The 25,070-nt window shown below is 42.4% G+C and overlaps 1 protein-coding gene across 4 annotated transcripts in view; it reads right to left on the reverse strand.

Annotated features, from left to right (window-relative positions):
• The window catches only part of ACOXL (acyl-CoA oxidase like), a 346,122-nt gene that overhangs the window by 68,996 nt on the left and 252,056 nt on the right, over positions 1–25,070 (reverse strand). For all 4 annotated transcript variants that reach the window (XM_081796794.1, XM_081796796.1, XM_081796795.1 and 1 more), the window contains one exon: positions 5,346–5,433. In XM_081796794.1, coding sequence (XP_081652920.1) covers positions 5,346–5,433 — 88 coding nt within the window. The remainder of the gene's footprint in view (positions 1–5,345; positions 5,434–25,070) is intronic.

Below are 25,070 nucleotides of genomic sequence, written 5' to 3' on the forward strand. Positions count from 1 at the left end.
GGGCCCAGAGGCCAGTGTGATGGCATTTCTTGGGGGAACAGTACTTGGGGTCTTTGGGTTGGGCTGACCCAATCTGCAAGTTTACCCATGTGACCACAGGGAGAAGGCGAGGCTTCGGGGGAGAAACCCCAGCATTATGATGACAGGAGCAACCTTCCTGATGCTGGAGAAGGGCTCTTCTGTAGACTCACGCCTGGAAAGCCTGGGAGCCACACTGTGTCTCACCCACTTTCCCAGAAGGGGAAAGGCTAGGAATGTGGTACAATGTTGGGCGGTCTGCAATGTAGAACTTTCTCTTCCTGTGTCCGTTTGCTCATGAAGCGATGCTGCACGCTCTGCCAAGGGTTGGCATGTAACAACGCTTCAAGTGCAGTCACATTTCTTCTTCTTTTCTTTTTAGAAAAGATGGTAAGAGCCACCATCTGCATTAGCCCAAGGTACCCCTACGCTCCTACTTAAAACAGTCTCCATTTCTTCGGGTGTCTCCCTCAGCAGGAGCCTCCACTCTCATCTCTGTCCCTTGGAACAATCTTGTGTAAGCGCAGGGAAGGCGAGTCCACCTCTTGGCATTCCAGACGGCCCCTCGCTGCTGTCCCAGACTTCAGGCTTTAGGGACCCAGCAACTCCTGCAGAGGACTGGAACAGTCGCATGGGCTCTCCCAGGTGTCTTGCACTCTGAAGTGAGGACCCTCAACTCCCCGCTGCACATTTTGCTCTCAGGAACGAATGGGTCTGAGGTTCAGCCATGTGACCAGGACAGAGGTAGCAAAGCTGGAGATGGTCTTTCTCTTCCGCCTTGGGGCCTCCAAGATGCTGCTGCAAATCGTGCCTGTCCATTCTTGGCTCTCTAGACCCCCTGCCCTGCTTCTACCACCCACATAGTTAACAGGTGCTAGACAAAGAGGAAGGTCAGCATCAGGGGCAGCAGTACCCAAAGCTCCTCCCTTCCACCCCAGACCACCTGTCAGGGCACGCTGGGGCTGCTTCTAAATCTCGTCCCACTCAGCAGAGGGTCCCCATGGGAAAAGAAGGCACACAGGCTGTCCCAGCCAACACAATACCTGTGGTACCTACCCTCCTTCCCCACCTGCCAGACCTCCATCTCCAGCAACAACAGCAAAACACACTGAAGAAATCTGTATTCAAATGAGATGTGTTGACTTTCGACTTCGGTTCCACCCCAGAGGGCAGGTTTGCTCTTCAAGTGCAGAGGATTTAGAGTCTTGGGGCACTTCTGTAGTGGAGTGTAAGGGGAGGGGGGTGACGAGGATCTAAATTCACGCGAGACTCCTGGATGAAGTTATGGCATTTTATTTTTCTGAGCTTGAATAGCGAAATGCACGTTCATTGAAGTGGTAAGTATATTCCCAAAGTTCCCTGGAAGATGAATGCCAAAGCTAAAACAAAATCGAGGTGAATGTAGTTTGTTTAAAGAATAGCCCCATTAACAATGGGGGTGAAAAACGCTGATCCCATGAAGGATACTGGAGTAAGCACTCACGGATAAAATACGGCAAGAATGCTGTAATAACACATATGATCACATTTTTATTAACAAAGAAAGTCTGGTTTGGAAACAAATCGTCCCTGAGAGGAGTCTGAAATTAATCCTCTGATAGGCAGAAAACCACACTACTTACATATTCTAATCGTAATTACAATGTGCTCTTAATGCGAACATTCTAGATTATTAGTCACTTTATTAAGAACCAGAGAAGGGACTTCTGCAGCATAATGAGAGCACCTTACAAGCTCAGAGGAGGGAAAAACCAAGAGACAGTTCTACATGGAGCTGGAGAATTGTGGATGTAATTTATTTAATAAAAGTGCTTAGTTTCTCTTTTTTATTTAGAAATTGGCACACCCTTAGGGGTTCAGACAGCACTGTGCTTCTGAGCTGCTCTTTCTAGGGCAAGATAAAAATGTGGATCACAGAAAAATAACAATTTATCATTGTAATGGTTACATCCCACTTCAGAAACCACTAGAGACTGCTTAACATTTTTATTTCAAACATGGTTTTCCCGAGTCTTCAGGTGACAACGGATACTGATGCCAAAAGGCTTTTTGTCCATTTTTTCCTAATAAAAATGGCTAGATTCTGAGTTCATTTTCATCTGGGGTGACATTAAGGTCTGCGCTTTCGCGGACTGATCCTTCCCTTCCCTCCTTTGTGCTCTTTCTTTGAAAGTCTCCAAAGGCAACATCTGGGCCCAGTCACCGAAGACAGATGGGCTCCTTCTACTTCTTCTCCCATCCCCTGGGGACCTCTGGTAGCAGCACAGCATGCTATTTAAATGTAATGATACGCTGACGGGATTGTCCCTGCGCAGTGTGTGCTTGGCGCACTCCTACCATGAGAACCCATTTTGTATCTGTTCAAACCTCCTCATTACGGACAGCTTTCTCGATCTCAAAACATTCCTGGGATTTCTAGATGCTGTCATTGAACTAATTCTTATTTTTTCTTCTGTGACTTTCTACAGCCAAATTGTCTTCCTCTGACACTGAAGGGGGCCAATTTCCTGAAAATAATCACTTTTGCTGCTGTTGTTATTAATGGGTAAAAGGTAGGGAATCCATTTGGATTTCTTCTGTGCTGTGGCAATAGTAAATCTTTGATGTTTCCTGCCCATGTTAAGACTTCCTACACTGGAACCTAACTTGCTTAATCGTTCTCTTGTTCTTACACTTTAAGAAACAAGGATCTAAATGTTCCACTTGGGTAGTGGGAACTAAGGACTTTGTAGAGTAGTAATTAACAGTAATAAAAAATTTTTATTGAACCCTAACTATGGATCAGATGCTAAGGTAAGGGCTTTCAAGTGTAGTCTCAATAGCCCCATGAGGTAAATATCACATTATCTCCATTTTATAAACAAAGATGAGACGAAAGCTCAGAGAGGTTAATCACTCACAGTCACACAGCAGATAGAGGTAAACAAATGCTCTGCATTCAGTTAACCGGACTCTGGAGCCGGAGTTCTCAACCCTCACACTAAACTTAATTATGCTCTCAACAGATGGGATGAGTGGTTCAAGGCGTAATGGTCAGTGTTTCCAAGGCAAAGGCGTGTGAGTTCAGGGATTCTTTGATGCCCCCCTCCAAATTTACTCTCACATCCTAATGTTTAGAAATGTTCCACCTGGAGTCCACGTGGTTCCTGCTCGTGTCCTGGGAAGGGTAGTATCTGGGGTCAGTACACAGAGGAGCAACGGGAGGAGCCCGGGTGCTGGGGCCACAGACAGCCCTGAGAGTGGAGCCATACATGTCTACACAGAGTGAAGAAGAAGGCCTGGGACGTAACTGCCTTCATTAAAGGTGCCTCGTGTGCTGCTTTATATCCCAGGTAAGTTTTAGCCTGATCAACAAATCTGAAAAAAATACCCTACCAACAGAAGAGGGGTAGAGGTGGTTTGCAAAAATTTCTCAGGGGCTGAGGTTGGTGCTGAGCACACCAAGACAGTCCGGGAAGCAGACAGCCTTTGGGCTCCAGGACCCAGCCTCTGTGGCAGGCAGGCCAGCATGGACGCTCAGATGCTCCTCCAAGAGCTGTCCAAACAGTCCAACCTTTTGCAACGTTCTGACTATCCCTGAATTCCATGTGGAGAGTTCCCCACAGGATGGAGCGTGTACGAATGATTCAGCAGTTGGGTTTTCATTTGTGATGAATAAACTGGCATTTTGGTTTATATAGCTGTCACCTTTGAGTTTGATTAAGGTAAGTCAGTTCCCCAGAGCCTCATATACTGTGGGTGTGCAGACAAATTAAAATTTCTGGATCCACAGATGAGGGAACTCAATCCTGTGCCTTAATGACCTGTGGGGAGGGAATCTTTTGCCCTCCCTCAGCCCCTCTCAGCCCCACGCTGTGCTCCTCCATTCCCTCCCCGGGGACAAGGGGGAAATCAATCCAAATCTAGGGTGCTAATGAGGCCGTGGTTATGACGGAATGTGGTCACTGTGTAAAAAGGCTGCTCCCTGGGTGTGGTGTCCTCAGGCCCCATGAGGAACCCATGCTCTGGGCATATTCACTTGTGCATTCTCATTCCTCTCCATACTCTTGAGCCCTGTGTCATGAAGCTCACCAAGGTCCCAAGCACTGGATTGCGCCTTGAGGGAGAGAAGAGGCCAGGCTCGGTCTGTTCACCCCAATCTGGCTCTTGTCAGCTCACAGGGAGGGCAGCCTCCGATTATTAGTCACTGGGCAGCCCCACAGTGACTAATAATGTGGTGCTCTGCTCTTCTGGTACTGCCTGGTTGGAGAGGGAGGGTGGTGGCCAGGTTGTGAGGTCGGGTGGAATGCAGGCACTCCCGGGTTGCTGGCTTGACTCTTAACAGAACCCATCCAGGAATTCCACCCCACGAGATGGTGCCTGAGGACACACCAGGACTGGGAGCCGGGCCCCGGAGCTGTGGTGGTGACCAAACCTGACCCTGCCTTCCCAGGGCCAGCCGTGTACTTGGTGGGACGGCAAACCCCACACGACAAACAAACACAGTGAGAGCCTTTTTAAGACTCCCCCCACCCCCCTGAGGTAAGAGGATATGATGAATGAATGAATGATTCTTGAGGCTACACAAAATTTTCAAGAATAAATTGCCGTATCTTGATGGATCTTACTCTGTTTTCAAAGTTTCATTTTATTTTCTGTGATTTGGGTTTGTTGGGATCAAAATGGATGCTCAACAGTTTCTCAGTGCCAGCGCTCCTGACATCGAGGCAGAGTAACTCTTTGCTGGGGTGCTGTCCGCGGCCTGTGCGGTGTTTAGCGGCGTTCCTGGCCTATACCCACTAGCAACCCCTGCTTGGTTGTGGCAACAGAAAATGTCTCCAGATGTCGCTAAATGTTCCCAGGAGGGCACAGTCGCCTCTGGTTGAGAGGCACCGCTTTAAAAGGCTGAACTGGGTTCTCGCTAATTCGAGGATTAGGTTGAAGTAGTGAGTTGCGGTACTTGAAATTCTGCAGGCAGCAATCCTATTAAAGCACCCTCCCTTTAGCTGTGCGTGCACCCTCCGTTTTGTTTACGTGGGAATGGCAGTCCCTGTTGGGCAGAGGGCCACAGCTGAGGGGCCCGCCATTTGCCAGCTGGCTTCTATCAAACCTATGCTGTTGGCAACCGTCAGGTTGTGTTGGATGCACTGTTCCCGGAGTTTAGTGTTGGGTTTTGTGGGTGTTGTTTGGTCAGTGTTCCTGCTAAGTTGGAGGTTAAGTTATTTCGGGGCCTTACATTCAACGTGAGGGCTGGTGTGGGGACTGTCCTTTGACTGCAGTCTTATTCCCAGGTACCCTGCAGCCCCCAGAGCCTCCCAGTTATAAATATTCAACAAGAGCCAACTCACCTCTATGGATGTGTGCCAGAGACAGGGAGGCAACATGATGAAGACACGAGTTCCAGGCACTGAAAAAGTCCTCTTTCTTGGTCATCACCTGTCAAGTGGACAGAATAGAAATAACCACCGATGATCTTCTCGGAGAACAGAGCTTAGAAACAAGGTAGATGGCAAATTTGCACATTTTTAGTACCACCTTAAGCCTGGGTAACTTGCAAGGCTGGCCTCCGTGACCCATAGAAGTTATTTGTTGATGAAGAAATGCCATCAGTGTACTGTGAGTCCAGTTTCTATGTTTGTAGGAATTCCTCACACAGAGCAAATGTGGCCACTACCAGCTGCCGACTCTGGAGATGGAACAGGCGTCCAGGAAACAATGTGAAGGGGAGAGTGCAAGCATTGATAAAGCGACACTGTGTTAATTGGGTCGCTCGCTGCCTGAGGAATTGTGAATAACAGAACGAACTGCATAAGTCTAATCTGCAGCAAAACGAACCTGCCTTCCCTCCCGCCTTCCTTTTGTTGTAGGCAGGTACTTCCATTCGTTCTCAAGTTGTTTCTTGAGTGCCTGTTAGGTCCCCAGAACTGGCATTTGGCCGTGGCCAGGTGTGATGTGTGTGAGGGGCCCCCAGGAGCGTGGAACCTGCATGCACAGCACCTCCACATCATCCATCCCTTCAGCTGGTATACCCTATGGAAGGTGATCTTTCAATCACACCAACCAAGGGAGTTGTTTTACTTTGTTCTTTGCTTTGTTTTGTTGTTGTTGTTGTTGCTGTTTTTTAGTTGGCGAGGAGTGAGGAAATAGAACTAGAAGAAGATAAGAATGAAGAAAATACACAAAGAGAAAGATGCCGAATCACGAAGCTGGCAGTTAGTCATTTACGTGGAGCTAAGAGCAGATTCTTATCTGACCAGAGAAGAGTGTTAAATTTGTCACTTCTGACTTTTCTTTGTTTCTTCTTGCCTTTTCTTTTTTTTGTTTCGAAAACCTAACAGTTTGATATTTAAATTTTTAGCCTTTGTCTTTGCTCAAAGAAACGACACTCAAATAGAAAGTCAGACTCTATGCATCTGCTTCCCATTTGTTTTAAACTCACATGCCTAGCCCTGTGGTTGGAAGGTAACCTGCCCCCTGCAGCTCCACGGTTCCTGCAGGGCCTGGAGGACTTGCTTTGTCAAAGCCCTCCTATAACAGAATGCTTTGTGCTCCAGTGGAAAAACAGCACTGCAGAAAGCCTCTTCCCATGTATAATTTAGCATGATTACCTGGAGCAGCAGGCAGAGTTTGGAGGATCATGTCACATGAGCCTTGGAGTCTCCACCTAACTGGGGCGTCTTATGACAGTCAAGGGAGAGGATAATGTCTGTCTCGCTCCCTGAATCAGTATATCTTGGTACTGGTGTCAAAATGACAGCTGAAAAGGTGTGATAGAGAATGCAACTCTCAAGGAACGGGCTAGAGCACATCTCTGGCAGAGGTGAGGACAAGAGCTGGCCAAATACTCCTGTCCCCAAACGCTACCCATCACACTGCAGAGGAAAACGCTGGGCAGTCTGTGCTGGGACCTCGTGGATGAGCTCTCCTAAACATGTGTTGGCCGTCCCTTCCCTATCCCCCCCTGGCTGTATGGGAAGGAGAGAGGAAGGGTAAAATAGTGTGCAGATGTGTCCAAACAGAGCTGAGGGCATGTTATATTTTTAAAAAACTAAACATACACACTTAAGTCTTTCAATGGCCTGATCTAGAGAAAACCAGAAACAGAAAATTGGCTGGACAATGTAGACCCTGTGTGAAGAAGGGACTTCAGATGAGAAAACACTGCAGAAGGCCCTTTACAAAACTTGCTGTGACTGCACCCTCAAAAAGTACAAGGCAAAAAATAAAAAAAGCGAGTTCAAGTTAAGGGGAAAGGCCCCTTGAAGGCCTGCCAGCCTGTTCCTAAGTGCTTTTCCTTATATGTCAACATCACAGTGCTGCAGCAGGACCCACTTGAGCAGGTTCAGAGTAACCTCGTTCCTGCTGGCAAGTGTCCCCTCACACCCCACACCAGACAGGAAGGCTGGCATGACTTACCCCCCACTGAAGGATGGTACCCAGGACTTGGAACATGTCGATAGAAAGGCAGATGCCCAGGAAAGTGACAGACCGACTGAGACGCCTCTGTCCCCTTGAATTAGAGTTTACTGGCAAGAAATAATAGGCTGAAGCCAATTGGGGGCTGCACAGTGGTCCACACGTCCAGGTGGGGCAGCCCAGGGACAGTGTGTGGAGTCCCATTCCAGCCCACTGTCAAGTGGTCAAAACAAGCAGATCAGAAGGTCAAACTCTGGTTCAGCCTTTAAGTGTAGACTCCGTGTGAACTCTAGGGTGTCACTGCCCACAACTATAATCCAGCTGATAGTTGCCTATGCAATACACAAGATTTTTAAATGTATTTGTTGTACCAATAACATGCGAAACAACAAAAATCAAGTATCTAATCCTCTCTCCTTACAAAACCTTAATAGGAGGTTTCTGGAGAGTGGATTTTTTTTTTTTTTTTTAATGGATGGCTGTTCTTTACTTCAAGCAGTAAACCTGCTACTGAAAACTTGTATGTAACTTAGCCTTATGTAAACTAAAGCCTTCTTAAAATGCACCAGACAACAGATGCTGTTTTAAGCTCCTCATTGCATTTGCTCACTGAGTCTTCAGAAGCCCCGGAGGTAGGAATTACTGACATCTTTTGATACCTTCCTTTTGCAGGTGGAAAACTGACACGGGGTGAGGAATTTGCCCAAGGTTGCAGAGCTGGATTGGGACTAGGCACCCAGGCTTCTGAGCCCATGTTTCTAACCACAGGCTACACTGCCTCCCAATGGACTAATGGGGAGTTGGTTCCCTGGCAGCACCTGTCCCTCCCAAATACAGTTCATAAAGATGCACTGTCACACATGGTCATGTGTAATGTGAACCATATTCCACACTTAAAACCTCTAATGGAAATAAATGCTTACTTCCTAATAAATCATCACACAGTTAAGACAGGGCTGAACTCATAAAGAAACTCCTGCTGGCCTCCCTTTTGATGGATGCCTATGTCCATTCTCCCTTCTTCTTTTCTAGAAAAAACCCCAAAAGATTTGGGCAGCAATATATCCAGTTAAAAATACTTATCTCCCTACAGAGGATCTACCAAAAAACCTCAGCTAACGTCACACTTAATAGTAAAGACTGAGTGCTTTCCCCCTAGGATTGGGAAGACAAGAATGTCTGTCATCACTTCTACTCAATGTTGTGTTGCAGATTCCAGCCAGGATAATAAGGCAAGAAAAAGAAATTAAAGGTTTAGAGATTGGAAAGGAATAAGTAAAACTCTCATCCAGAAAGACCTGATTTTCTATGTAAAAAATCCTAAGAAATGTATCATAAAGCTACTAAAACTAATTAGCAAATTAAGCAGCAAAGTCACAAGATGCAAGATTTTGAAAAAAAACCAATTGAATTTCTATATTCTAGCAATGAACAATTGGTACTTGAAATAAAAATATCATTGCAACAGCATCAAACATATGAAATACTCACAGATACATTTTACACAGCATATGCGGTATCTGTACATGGAAAGGAAAAAACATTGCAGAAAGAAATTGAAAAGGAGCACACAAATGGAGAGCTATACTGTTCTCGTGGGCCAGAAAACTCTACATTGCTAAGATGTCACTTCTCATAGTGATCTTTGGACTCAGCACAATGCCAAACAAAATCCCAGCAGACTTCTGTGTGCGTAGAATTTGACACGCTGATTGTAAACCTTATATGGAAATACAGAGGACCTAGGATAATCAAAACCATTTTGAGAAAAAAAAACAAGTTGGAGGATTACACGAACTGATTTCAAGACTTAGTATAAAGCTAGAGTAAATGCAACAGTATGGTATTGGAATAAGAATAGAAATATAGATGAATGGAGAAAAAAGAGTCCAGAAAGCCATACAGGCATGGTCAACTGATTTTCGACCAAGGCACCAAGGTAATTGAATGGGGAAAAAAAGTCTTTTCAACAGTGCCAGAACAACTAAACATCCTCCTACAAAAGCAAACAAATAAATAAATGAACCTCAACCCTTACTTCACACCACATTAAAAAGTTAACTTGAAGTCGAGCACAAACCTAAATGTAAGACTTAAATCTAAAATAAAATTCAAAGGAAACCATGGGAGAACATCTTAGTGACACTGGGACAGACAAAGATTTTGTGAGATAAGACACAAAAAGGTTGAATTTCATCAAAATTAAAATTCCACTCTTTAAAGACCTTAAGGAAATGAAAAGACAACTAATGGATTAGGAGAAAATATTTGAAAAATCATGCATGTAATAAGGGACATCTATACAGAATTTACAAAGACAGCTTACAACTCAATAGTAAGAAAACAAAATCCACTTTCACAAATGGGCAAAAATTTTGAACAGACACTTCACCGAAGCAGATAAATGAATGGCAAATAACCACACGAAATAGATTTGAGAAATGCTAATTAACACCACAATGAGAAACCACGACACATCCACCAGAATGGCTGACAGGAGTAAGACTGGCAATACTAAGTATTGGTGAGGATGCAGGGCAACTAGAACTCATTGTGGGTGGGAATGGCAAAATGGCAAAATGGCAAAACGATACAGCCACTTTGGAAGACAATCTGGTGGTTTCTTATAAACACATACGTACCATAGAATGCAGCCATTCCACTCCTAGATATTTACACAAGATAAATAAAAATACATGCCCATGCAAAGATTTGTATGAGAATGTTCAAAGAAGCTTCATTTATAACAGCCCAACTGGAATCAATCCATATGTCCACCAATTGGTTAATGGATAACCAAATTATAGTATAGCCATACACAGTAATACTCCTGCACAATAAAAAGGAACAAATTATTAATACACCCAACAATTTAGACAGATCTCAAATGCAAAAGACTATATACTGTGCTATTCCATTTACATTAAATTATAAAAAAAAGGCAATCTTATTTAAGAAGAAAAATCTGTGTTTTCCAGGAGTCAGAGCAAGGGGGGGGGTGGTTTGATTACAAAGGAGCAGGAAGGAACTTTTTGGGGTGATGGAAATGTTCTATGTCTAGACTATATGCACTTTCCAAAACTCATTAATTTTACACTTAAAATCGGTCAATTTTAACATATATTAATTATATATAAAATAAAAGTTGATTTTTAAAAAATGCTCACCTCCCCAGGCTCCCTTATAGCTAGAGTTAGATGTGTAGCCCCATGGCCAAGGAGAGTGGGCAGAAGTCTACTGGGCGGTGCTTCTATAAAAGCTATTGTTTTCCTAATAAAAAAAAATACAGCCTGAGCTAGCATGTGCCTTTTTTTTTTCTTTGTCCTCTTCCCATTTCTTTGCTTGGAACTTACTGATCTCGTGAGCATAGGAACTGGTAATGTCACACTAAGGATTTATATTAAGGTTGCTGTAGCACATGACCACAATCCAGTGAGGTCACACAACAGAAATGTATACTCTCATAGTTCTAGAGGCTGGAAGTCAGAATCAAGGTGTCGGCAGGGCCACACTCCTTCCAAAGGCTGCTTTGCCTCTTCAGGGGCATCCTCACAGAGCTAATGGCCAGACCAGGAAGGGCCGCTCCTCACCTGCTCAGCCCACATCTTTGCCTTCTTGTTGCTCCTCTTACTTGACATTCTGTCTTGCCTTTCATGAGTCGGATAGGAGGGTGGGGGGTTCTTTATATGTCTTTCTGCCTTCTTATATTTTTTTATGTCTTCCTTTTCTTTCTTTCTTTTTCTTTTCTTTTTTTGAGAGAGAGAGAGTGGGGGTGGGGAGGAGCAGACAGAGAGAGAGTCTCAAGCAGTCTTCACTCCCAGCACGGAGCCCAACATGGGGCTCGATCTCACGACCCTGAGATCATGACCTGAGCTGAAACCAAGAGTCGATGCTTAACCGACTGAGCCACCCCAGGTACCCCTTTATGTCTTTCTTTTTAAAAAAACTTTGTATAGTTCCCTCTCTCTCAAGTTCTTCTTTCTGCCTCTGTTTCAAGACTTACTCAACCACTTTTTCACCCTTTTCTATTTTTAATTTTTCTGTATTTTTCTGCTGTTCTATATTTTTTTCTATTTTTCTAGGGTTTTTGTTTTTCTAGGTTTTCCCTGCCCTTTTGTATTTTTCCCTTCTGTGTTTCGGTCTCCCCCCCACCTGGCCCCCATACTGTTCTGTCTTTTTTCCTGGGCGAAATCCACTGCTTCCCCTTTCACTCCTGTCTTGGGTGTTCCACACACCAAATTAATTCTACCTTTTCTCTTTAGACTTTCCTCCTGATTTAACTTCGTTTTCTCTGACTGGCTTTGGGAAGGGGACCCCTCTCCTCCCCACCACAGCCACTCTTCCTGAATTCTGTCTTCTCCAAAAGGCCCCAGCCTCTTCCTGCATCGATGGCCGGGTGTTGGTCAGTTCTGTACTAGTGCCTCACAGAAAGCAGGGTGTCTGGGTCCAACAGCTGGCAGCTCATTGGTGGCTTTCTGAACTGGGAGTATGAGATTCTCTGCATCTCGGCCCTTTGAACCTACACTGCAATTCCAGGACAGCCAGAGAAACACATCTAGCTCAACGTCCTCCTACATCCTGGGAGAAAGGACACAGCAGGATACCTTTATATCTACTGTTCCAGCTTGTTTCCTATGAGAAGGAAAAGTAAATATGCTCAAAATGCCCCAGAGAGGGTTGTGTCCTGGCTTTGGGAGCCTAAGGGGAAGGGCCAGCTATGGGGCTCATGTCTGGTCTCAGAGCTTGAGTCAGTGGCCCTCTGTCTACCACCCCCAACCTCAGATACTTGCCCATCCCAGCGGTGGACCAGGCTCCACTGCACGAGAATCTCCCCTTCTCTTAGAAGGTGGCAGGTGGCAGCACTACAGGGGTGGGGGTGGATGGAACAGCCCTTGTTTGGGGAGATAAGCCCTTGGGGTGAAAGGCTGGGATTCACATGTTTTCCTAGAGAAACAACATAAGAATGATGAATAACATGATAGAAGAAAGGGGTCCAACAACTAAGGCTTCCTGATCGCATTCACGTGTCCCACAGTGCTTGTCTCTGTACTAAGAGACATTCTTTTTTTTTTTTTTTTAAGATTTTATTTATTTATTTGACAGAGAGAAACAGTGAGAGAGGGAACACAAGCAGGGGGAGTGGGAGAGGGAGAAGCAGGCTTCCTGCCGAGCAGGGAGCCCAATGCGGGGCTCGATCCCATCACAACCTGAGCTGAAGGCAGCTGCTTAACGACTGAGCCACCCAGGTGCCCCAAGAAAGACATTCTGATTATATAGTAAGTCCCAGAAAAGTCCAGTAATGGTCCCTAGATCGCCCACCAGAACACAGATGGATGAGGCTCCAAAGAGTACGACCTGTCAAAGGAATTCCTGCTGGACCTTGTCGTCCCCAGTCCCCAACAGAGCTTGTTCAGCACAGCTGTATTAGCAAAGACATCACCCCATGTGGCCCTCGTTGTTTACACAGGGGCTTCCCCTATAGACAGCCTGCTCTCCTTCCCCAGTGGTGCCGGGTGCGGGTTCTCAATAAATATGCATTCCAAGACAAATGTGCATGCGTGTGTAGGCGCGCGCATCTGCGTGAACGCACACACACACACACACACACACACCCCACGGCTCCTCTCTTCCTTGAACTACATCCAGTCCCAGGACACATTCCCTCTCTTGTTTCAGATATTTTCACGTGCAGTTCTCTCCACCTGCCCTCTGCCCTACCAGACTGCCTCCTCCTGGTTCAGGAAGCCTCCCAACAGCTCCCCCTCTCGCGTGTGGTCAGGGCCCCCACCAAGCAACACATCCATCTGTGGAAGCCTTTCCACGCTGCGGTGTATGCGTTGCACTGACCAAGGCAGGACTGTGACCAGCCCAGCATCCAGCACAGCGGTCAGGGCCAATGACCACAAAAAGGAGCCCCTTCACACAGATGGTGGTCAGGGTAGACATGGACACGAGGGGAGGGACTGGAGAAGAAACTGGCTTCAGAGGGCAGAGAAATCGCAAGAGGGAATTCAGTAGCGTGGGATCTATGCAAAAACAGGACACGAGGCTCCTGGTCTGCCTCTCCCCGCACCACAGTTACGGTGTCTGTCGGATCTTCTGGGGGCTCCCCTTCTCTCACCTGCAAAATCCTCCAAGCTCTGGTCTTGGGCCTGGCAATATGAACAGACCGCAAAGATGGAGCCCATTCCTAGCGAAGACCTGACTATTTTTGTTACACATGCATGAGTTCCAGGAGTGGGGGGCCACACATGTTTGATCTGACCGGTTGCTAAATCTTTTCCCCCCTAAGGCTTAACTGAAATTGTCAGAACATGAAATCAATAAGCTCTTGGCAAAGGGCTCCTATAATTGAATATATTACTTCCTAATTTCTCCTCCTTTTTCCTTTTTGTGTTAAATTAAGAGTCTGCTTCTCATTACTTAGCCTTTCAGAATAGAAAATGATTGTTGGATGGTACATTCTCTTTGGTCATTTAGCATACATTTGAACTCTATGCTCCTGAAATCGATCTTGATAATTTCCAACAACAGATACGTACATAAACAAATGTTTGATACCTTCTCCCTTTCTTAACCACTTCCTCATTTTAAAATTCTCTTCCTAACAGTTCTGGTGGGTGGAGGAATAGGAGGGGGGATTTAGGAGGCCTTAAATAGATTTTACAGGCACCAAAGCATGCATTTGGAGTATGATCAGCTGGAAAGATCTTGTTTCAATAATACGATCTTCACGTTTAGCCGAAGACTGTGTTATAGAACCTGACTGCCCTTAGTGACTGCTTACAGGTGACAGAAGGCAGAACAATGTACATTTAATATGTGAAAGACATTAGGCCTCAGGATCTTTGTTTCCTGAATCTCTGCAGCAGCTCAGCTAGTGCTTCACCAGGAGACAGCCAGCGAGGTATTCTCGAGGCTGCGAGTAAAAGGCCAGGGGTACAGCACACAGAAAGCCCACCCCATGGGGGATTTGGAGAGCACAGAACCCACTGCAGCTTGGAACTCCTTAGAGCTCCATGTTTCCTTCTCCAGGAATGGCAGCCTATCCTCCCGGTGCATAAGCTGGAGCCCTGGGACCACCCTCGACCCCAACTTTGGCTTTCTCCCCCATCCAACTACCCCAAGTTTCACTGACCACCCTTCATGCTCACTGTCACCATCCCACAGCTCAGGCTATGTCTTAACTCCTCTGGGATGATGGTTACTGTGGCCTTCTAAAGGGTCACCCTCATAGCACTGACTCTAGAATGATCTTCCTGACACCAATGTGCTCAGGCCACAGTCCCGTCACTTGAAGGGAGGATAGAGGATTCTCAGGCCTGCAAGTAGGGGACACAAGGCTCACTGCAGTGAGGGCCTACCAGCCACCACAGTCACTCTCTCGCTAGCTTCTCTAGCCCAGGACCCGGGATGTGGCCTGGCTTGAGGCTCAGCCTGAATATGCTAGTTGCTCACTCACATCCCACGCCTTGCCTGGAAGGTCTACGCACCTCTGCCTGGGGATGGTGTGAAATGGCATGCTCTGCTATTTACCAGGCAAGACTCAGTGCACAGATGCTCAATTCTGTGGGCCACCCTTCCCCACAGAATGGGGTAGCCCTCCCTCTGCTCCAGACCCCTCTCGATGCACTTCCCCTTGACCCATGTTCCTGCCACCTCCCTTCGCAGGCTGAGTCCATGGAGGACAGCCATTGTGCCTCAGTCATCTCTACAGTCCCAGACTCGCAGAGTGATTGGTGTACTAGGTCACTGGGGAGCAACATCTTTTAAACAAGGAAATATTCAGTAAAAATCAACATCTTTACAGGTCTTCTCTCTTTTTTTTTCCTAATTGTTTATTTAAATATATATCTGAAGTTCCAACGAAGCATTTTTATTTCACTGTCAGTAAGAGGCTTTTATTTTTGGCTAACCTTTTAGGAATCCTGAAACAGCACACTTTGCGGAATGTCGAGACCACCTCCTTGTGAGCTTCTGTGGTTTGGGAGGGAGAGGGATTTGAGGCACTTGTGAGAAAGAGGGGATTTAACACTGGAAATTAACAAACAACAACAACAACAAAACAGCCTATTCCAACAGCCTGAGGTGCTGGCAAGCAGGGAAGGAAGGGCAATAGGTCACCAAGAGCTGCCACATGAAATTATAGGTCAATACCTGACTGTACCTTCCCACCACCAAGCCACTAAGCTGGCAGGTGGATGGGCTGGACTTAGCACTCTCGGTGGAAAGGCCAGACTGGGAGATGTCAATTCTTTATAGGACGTATCTGACTCCTTCCTTTAATTATTAGAATACCACATGAAATAAACAATCCTAAAATTCATGTGTAACCACAAAGACCCTGAATAGTCAAAGCAATCCTGAGAAAGAATGAAGCTAAAGATAATCACGCTTCCTGATTTCAAACAAAGCCACAGTAATCAAAACAGCATGGTACTGGCATAAAAAAGGATGTGCAGACCAATGGAACAGAGTTAAGAGACTGGAAAACACCGTCCCCTCCCCCCCACCATATACAGTCAACTAATATTTGACCAGAGAACCAAAAATATTCAGTTGGGAAAGGATACGCTCTTCAATAACTGGTGCTGGAAAAACTGGATAACCACATGCAGAAGAATGAAATTGGACCCCTATCTTACACCAGTCACAAAATTAACTCAAAATGGATTAAAGACTCAAATATAAGACCTGAAAACATAAAACTCCTAGAAGAAAACATAAGGAAAAAGCTCCTTGACATTGGTCTTGGTAATGATTTTTTGGATATGACATCAAAGCACAGGCAACAAAAACAAAAATAAACAAGTGGAACTACATTAAATTAAAAAGTCTCTGCACAGAAAAAAAAAACCAACAAAACGAACAGACAATCTATGGAATGGGAAAAAATATTTGCAAACCGTCTATGTGATAAGGTGTTAATACCCAAAATATATAAGGAACCCATACAATTTAACAGTAAAAAAAAATCCTGCCTATTTAAAAAATAGGCAGAGAACCTGAATAGACATTTTCCCAAAGAAGACAGACCAATGGGCAACAGACACATGAAAAGATGTTCAGCATCACTAAGCATCAGGGAAAATGCAAATCAAAACCACAATGAGATATTGCCTTGCACCTGTCAGAATGGCTAGTATCAAAAAGACAAGAGATAATAAGTGTTGGCAAGCAAAAGGAATCATTGTGCACTATTGGTGGGAATGTAAATTGGTGCAGCCACTATGGAAAACAGTATGGAAGGTCTTCAAAAAATTAAAAATGGAACTACCATATCATCCCGCAATCCCACTTCTGGGATGTATCTGAAAGTAATGAAATCACTATCTGTACTCCTATGTTCACTGCAGTATTATTCACACTAGCCAAGACATGGAAGCAACCTAAGTGTGTGTCTATGGAGGAATGGATAAAGTTGTGTATATATAAACAACGGAAAATTATTCAGCCATGGAAAAGAAGGAAATCCGGCCATTTGTAACAACATGGTTGGACCTTGTGGGCTAAGTAAAATAAGTCAGACACAGAAAGACGAATACTATACAAACTTATTTTTATGTAGAATATAAAAAAGCTGAAGTCACAGAAACAGAGTAGATGGTGGCTGCCAGGGGTTGGAGTGGAGGAAATGAGGGAAGATGGTCACAGCGTACCAACTTGCAATTATAAGATGAATAAGTTCTGGAGATCTAATGTACAGCATAGTGACAACAGTTAACAATACTGTATGATATGTTTAAAAGCTGCTAAAGGACTGGATCTTAAATGTCTCATATTCCCCGCCCCTTGAAAAAATCTACTTGTATAAGGCGGTATGTGTGTTAATTAACACTATTGTAGTAATCATTTCACAATATTTATGTGTATCAAATCATCACATTGTGCACCTTAAATTTACAGGATGTTCACAAAACTAGGGAAAAAATCGTATAGACAAAATTGAAGAAGAAAATGCTGTTCAGTATTCAACCACTTACACCACGTCCAATTCACTAGTAATCAGTGTGCCATAAACTAGAAAAATGTCATTTCCATGCTATGCTCTTCAAACATGAGCCCAGAGTTTGGCACATGTCCTCATAGACTTGACTTTCTCTGAACCTAAGTTCTGTCTTGTCCCTTTGTTCTGTCTGGATGACTTGCCTACCTGTCCATGACTGGGCCTTCCATCTTATCCAGGGCCCTGTTTCCTGTGGTCCAGCTTCCCAGACATCAAGATCCCTAAATAGAAGGTTCAGAACCTCTAAGGTATATCTGCCTGCCTTCAGAGCCAGCTCTCAACAGCTCACCTCTTGTCAGACTCCTGTGATCCTGGCCACTGGCCTAGATCAAAACCCGTCAACTGTCACCATGCTCTCCAGATTCCATGCTGCTAGCTGGCCTGGGCACCTACCCTTGTGTTTTGGCATGACATTGGAAGGTATCTAGCACAAAACTGACACTTGGTAATTGTTATTGTAATTAGCCGTTTCTTCTTTCCCTCAATTAGTATACCAAGATTCAGCGGCTGAGGCCTCCTGTTGGAAGCTGCTAAGTTTCCAGCTTCATATATGAAAAGATGATGAAGTGCCTGTAACATAAACAGCCTGTCTAAATGCTGGGAGGCACTGTTTAAGTTCTATCTTTTAAAAGTTTTAATTGAGGTATAAAATGCATACAGTCAGATGTATCACATGCATAAATCTTAAGTTTACGGCTTGATGATTTCTAACATGTGTATACACCCATATAACCACCCGGACAAAAATATAGAAATTTCCCCCTTTATACTCCCTCCCAGTCAATACCATACTCTCCCAGTCTGTGATCCTCATAACACCATCAACTAATTTTGCCCCTTCTTAAATGAATGTCATATATATAGAGTCATATTCATGTCAGGCTTCTTTCACTAAACATAACATCTATAAATTCACTTATGTTGTTGCATGTTAATGGTGGTTTATCCATTTTTTTTTGGCTGAGTATAATTCCATTGTATGACTACATCACAACTGGTTTATCCAATTCTCATGTTGATGAACATCTGGGTTTTTTCCAGTTTGGGGTTATTATTGATAAAGCTGCTGTAAACATTGTTGTACAAATATTTTTGTGAGCATTTTTTCATCACTTTTGGGTATATACCTAGGGAAGGAATTGCTGGTCATAGGGTAGGTGTGTATTTAACCTTGTAAGGAAGTGCCAAACTTTCTGTCACTGCCCTTTTATACTACCAACAGCAATGCACTTTCTCGTCGCTCCACACTGTCACCAGGATCGAGTGTCATCATTCGGCTCTAGTTCAATCCATTTCAGTGGGTGCACCGTGGTATTTCACTGTGGTTTTAATTTCTATTTCCCTGATGACTAATATGGTTAAGCAAGGTTTCATGGGCTCATTACCATTCTTTTATCTTCTTTTGTGAAGTGTCTTTTCAAGTCTGTGCAAATTTTTTTTAGATTGTGTCTTTTTATCATTGAGTTGTAGTTCTTCATGCATTCTGCATAAAAGTCTTTTTTTTTTTTAAAGATTTTATTTATTCATTTGAGATTGAGAGAGAGAGAGAGAGAAATCACGAGCAGGGGGAGAGGCTGGAGATCATGACCTGAGCTGAAGGCAGACGCTTAACCGACTGAGCCACCTAGGCGCCCCTAGGTAAAAGTCTTTTGTCAGATACATGTATTGCAAATACATGATTGCAAATAATTTCTCCAAGGTTATTAAGGTTTTCCTTTTTGTTTTCTTACAAATTTTTAATTTTGAAAAAAAATCCAATTAATATTTAATGTTATTAAGTAATATTTAATTAATGGTCAGTGCTTCTTACCTCCTTACTTCCTTTCTAAGAAATCTTGATTTACTCTAATTCCACAGAAATATCCTCTTATGTTTTTCCCTTTTGCACGTTTTATAGTTTGCACTTCCACTTAGAGTCTATTATCAATCTCAAATTAATTTTTGTGCATTACACAGGGAGTAAGTCAAGGCTCATTTTTCCCCCACTCAGATACCCAGTTTCCATTCAGAAATATAGTTTCCTGTACAATTTGTTGAAAAGATTATGTTTTCATCACTTAATTTCCTTTGTACCCTTGTCAAAAATCAAATGAACGTATATGTGTGGGTCAATTTCTGGATCTCCAGTGTTCCATTGATCTGTTTGTTCATCCTATCACCAATCCCATCCTGTCTGGATTACTGGAGCATTACCAGAAACTTTGAAATCAGGTCATGCAAGGCCTCCACATTTCTTCAACTTTCTCATAGTCGTTTTGGTTATTTTAGGCCATTTGTATTTCCATATGAATTGTCACATCAGCTTGTGAGTTTCTACAAAAGTTCCTGCTGAGATGTTTGACTGAGGTGGTGTTAAATCTATAGACCAATTTCAGGAGAACGCACATCATAGCAATATTGAGTTTTTCCATGTACAAACATGATATACTTCTGGATTTATTTAGGCTTTCTTTAATTACCTTCTGCAATGTTTCTAGTTTTCAAGATACAGATCTTGCATTGCTTGAATTTTACTTGTTAAATGTAGTCCTAAGAATTCATGTTTTTTAAATGATATTGTATATTTCATTTTTACATTTTGTTTTACAGTTGTTTATTGATGGTATATAAAAATGATATTTATTTTGCATATTGAGTTATATCCTGTGATCTCATATTGATTTATTAGTTCTGGTAGGATTTTGGGGTTTTCTCTTTTTTGTAAATTCTCTCATATTTTCTATGTAAATAATTATTTCATCTGCAAATTAAGATAGACTTACTTCTTCCTTTATAATCTTTATGTCATTTATTTATTTTCCCTGCCTTGTTGCACAGCTAGAATATCCAGTGTAATGTCAAATAGAAGTGGTAAAAGTGAACATTCTTGCCTTGTTCTCTATCTTAAGGAGGAAAATGTGCAATATTTCTCCATTAGATATGATGTCAACTATAGGTTTACTATAAATATGCTCTTTCAAAAGAAGAAACCACTTTCTATTCCTAGTTTGCTAAGACTTTTTAAGCATGAACTCGTGTTGGATATTGCCAAAATTCTTTTCCGCGCTATATAATCATGCAATATTTCTCCTTTATTTTGTCAATATTGCAATTTTCATTGACAAACATACTTGAATGTTAAATCAACCTTGCATTCCTGGAATAAATACCACTTAGTGATGTATTTTCCTTTTTTATGTATTTCTGGATTTCATCATTAATATTTTATTATACATTTCTACCTATATTCATGAGGAATATTGATTTGTAAAGTTTTTTTGTAATGTATTCATTAGTTCTTGGTATCATCAGTCATATGGTTTTTGGGAAGAGTTTTGTGTAAGACTGGTATTTTTTATCTTTAAATTCTGACAGGATTTAACAGAAGAACCATCTGGACCTGTAGCTCTCTTTGTGGAATGTTTCCACTACAAATTAAATTCATTTAATAGATATTTTTACATCTTCCATATTTTGCTTGTTTTTCAAAGTTGTATTTTTCCAGGAATTTGTTTTAAGTTCTTGAATTTATTTGCATAAAATTGTTCATAATATTCCTTTTTTTGTATTTTTAACATCTGTCTTGTATGTTGCAATGTCTCTTCTTTCATTCTTAATATTGTTAGTGCTTTATCTCTTTTTCTCTTGGTCAATCTTGCTAGGGATTAATCAATTTTATCAATCATTTTGAAGAAGACACTTTCAGATTTCTTGATTTTCTCTATAGTTTGTTTTCTACTATGTTAATGTCTTCCTAATCTTTATTGTTACCTTTATTCCACTTATTTTGCTCTTCTAACTTCTTTTTTTTTTTTTTTAAGATTTTATTTATTTGACAGAGAGAGACACAGTGAGAGAGGGAACACAAGCAGGGGGAGTGGGAGAGGGAGAAGCAGGCTTCCGGCCAAGCAGGGAGCCCGATGCAGGGCTCGATCCCAGGACCCTGGGACCATGTCCTGAGCCGAAGGCAGACGCTTAACGACTGAGCCACCCAGGCACCCCTGCTCTTCTAACTTCTTAAGGTAGAAGTTTACTTCATTACTTAAAATCTTTTTTACTTTCTAAGATAAGCAATTCAAGTTATAAATTTCCCTGTAAGGAAATTTCACTATACCCTACAAAATTTGGTATGTTGTGTTTTCATTATCATTTGGTTTGAAGTATTTTCCAATTCCCATAGTGATTCTTTCTTTGATTCACAGATTATTTAGAAATGTGTTCCTTAATATTCATATATTTGGGAGACTTTCCAGATATCTTTTTGTTATTGATCTCTAATTTAATGCCATTGTTGATAGAAAAAACATTCTGTATTATTTCAATCTTTTAAAAAATTTATTGACCGAGGGGCGCCTGGGTGACTCAGTAGGTTAAGCAACCGACCCATGATCTCAGGGTCATGGGATTGGGCAGCATTGGGCTCCTCACTCAGCAAGGAGTCTGCTTCCCCTTTCCCTCTCCCTTTGCCTCCCTCCCCTATGCATGCACTCCCTGTCTCTCTCAAATAAATAAATAAATAAATATATTGAAGAAATTATTGACTGATATTATTGAGAACTGTCTTATGGATAGCACTGTAGTCCCTGGGTCTAGTTTTCATTAAATGTCTATAAATGCTAAATAGTTCAGGTTGGATGATAGTGTTGTTCATATTTTTGTAGCCATACTGAATTTCTGTCTATTTGTTTCATCAATTACTGGATTTGTCTGCTCCTCCTTTGAGTTGTCAATTTCTGCTTCAAGTATTTTAAACGTTTGTTATGGTGCATACCTATTTCAGGCTATTCTCTCTCTCTCTCTCTTTTTTGGGAGAGAACGAGAGCAGGGTGGCAGGGCACAGGGAGAGGAAGAGGGAGAGGGAGAGGAAGAGAGACAGTCTTAAGCAGGCTCCACACCCAGCACGGAGCCCAATGCAGGGCTCAATCTCACAACCCTGAGATCATGAGCTGAGCCGAAACCAAGAACTGGACACGTAACCAGCTGAGCCACCCAAGTGCCCTGTTCTCTCTTCTTGATGAAGTGACCTTTAAATCATCATGAAATAACCTTCTTTATCCTTAGTAATATTCTTTGTCTTAAAGTTTGCTTTATCTGATATTAATATAGGCTCTCTTATGTTCTAACTGCATTCTATATCTTTTTCTTATCTGTCTTTACCCTTAAAGTGTATAAATGGAACTTGCTTATTTTTAACCCTCTGTGACAATGTTTGCCTTTTAATTGGAATGTTCAGTCCATTTACATGTAATGTAATTATTGATAATGTTGGGCAAAAGTCTACTTACAGACTATCTCCTTAGGTCTTTAATTTTTGTTCCTCCTTCCATGACTTCTGGATTAACTAAAGAGTTTTCTTTTTGTCTCAGTCTATCTTCTCTATTACAATATATATTATTTACTTACAATAGTCTGCCTTTAATAACACTTCATGTATAATATAAGAACTTTATAATAATATAATTCCATGTACACTATTTCTCATCTTTTGTGTTATTGTGTCCATATGGGAAATCGGAGGGGGAGATGAACCATGAGACATGATGGACTCTGAAAAACAAACTGAGGGTTCTAGAGGGGAGGGGGGTGGGAGGATGGGTTAGCCTGGTGATGGGTATTAAAGAGGGCACGTTCTGCATGGAGCACTGGGTGTTATGCACAAACAATGAATCATGAAACACTACATCAAAAACTAATGATGTAATGTATGGTGATTAACATAACAATAAAAAATTAAAAAAAAATAAAAGAAGAAAAAAAATGCAAAATAAATAAATAAATAAACCTTAAAACAACAACAACAACAAAAAACCCTGACAATAGGATCTGATGAACATGGTAGCGAGTTCTACTGGTTCACAAAATCTTCCTTATTCCTCCAGGTAATCCTATCGGATAAGTATTGCTATTAGTGAACTTACAAATGAGGACACAGAGGTTGAAGGGATAATGCCAGACTCCTTGGAAAATGTGCCTCAAAATTGTTGAATCACTATTCTGTACACCTGAAGCTAATGTGACACTGTTAACTATACTGGAATTAAAATGAAAAATTAAAAAAAATATATATATGGCATATACTTTTATGTACTTTATAAACTCTAAATACTTATAATTATTTTTGCTTTAAACGGCCAATTGAATTATAAAAAGTTTAAGATAAGAAGGAAAAGTGTCATTAATACTTACCTATACTTCTGTTAAAAAAAGATTTATTTGAGAGAGATAGAGCATGGGCTGGGGGAGGCACAGAAGGAGAGGGAGAGAGAATCTCAAGCAGGCTCCATGCTGAGTGTGGCGCCTGACATGGGACTCCATCTCATGACCCGGAGATCTTGACCTGAGCCGAAATCAAGAATCAGACACTTAACTGACTGAGCCACCCAGGTACCCCTATTCAGTTCACTCTTTAATACATTCATTATATATTTTCAAAATGCTTTTCTTCTAATTTCAACATCTAGGTCATTTTAAGAGCCTTTTTCTATTGACTGGTTTTTCTCTTGATTATGCATTACATGTTCCTATTTCTTCACATGCCTGGTAACATTTTATTGTATATTGGACACTGTGAAGAATACTCATTCTGGATCCTGTTATCTTCCTCTAAAGAGTGTTGAGTTTTTTTCCCAGTTAAATCACAAGCAGATAAACTTGAATTTGTGGAGGCTGTTTCATGCTTTGTCAGGAAGAATCTTTTTGGTTTTGCCTTTAGTTTGTTTTAATTTTACCTTTAGTCCTTGGGTAAATCCCTTTTCCTGGGACATAGCCTTATACATAAGGGATGGCCCTGTTGGGGCTTCAGTGGAAAGCCATTGACTTTACTTTACCCTTCTAACTTGGCAGGATTCAAACTACAAATTCTGCTTCCTATGTAGTAGGCAACAGTTGAATTTTCTGCTTGGCTCTTTAAGCCTTCCAGATTAAAAATCCCTGGACCTCTTTGGGGTCTTGTCCATCCATGCATATTTCATATATGAGTTATTGATTTGAGTAATGTTCATACACATATTGTGAAGTCTCTCTCTCTGTTGTTCTCTTTTCTTTTTTTTTTTTTGTAGTTTTTAATTTTATTATATTATGTTAGTCACCATACAATACATCATTAGTTTTTGATGTAGTGATCCATGATGCATTGTTTTCGTATAACACCCAGTGCTCCATGCAGTATGTGCCCTCCTTAATACCCATCACCGGGCTAACCAATCCCCCCTCCCCCCTCCCCTCTAGAACCCTGTTTGTTTCTCAGGTCCATAGTCTCTCATGGTTCATCTCTCCCTCCAATTCCCCCCGGCATTTTTCTCTTCCTTCTCCTAATGTCTTCCATGTTATTCCTTATGTTCCACAAATAAGTGAAACCATATGATAATTGACTTTCTCTGCTTGACTTATCTCGCTTAGCATAATCTCCTCCAGTCCCATCCATGTTGATGTAAAAGTTGGGTATTCATCTTTTCTGATGGCTGAGTAATATTCCGTTGTATATATGGACCACATCTTCTTTATCCATTCATCTGTTGAAGGACATCTCAGCTCTTTCCACAGTTTGGCTATTGCAGACATTGCTGCTATGAACATTGGGGGGCATGTGGCCCTTCTTTTCACTACATCTGTGTCTTTGGGGTAAATACCCAGGAGTGCAATTGCTGGGTCATAGGGTAGCTCTATTTTTAAA

This window comes from Leptonychotes weddellii, chromosome 10 (genome assembly GCF_054177405.1).
Source record: "Leptonychotes weddellii isolate Sample4059 chromosome 10, ASM5417740v2, whole genome shotgun sequence".
NCBI lineage: Eukaryota > Metazoa > Chordata > Mammalia > Carnivora > Phocidae > Leptonychotes > Leptonychotes weddellii.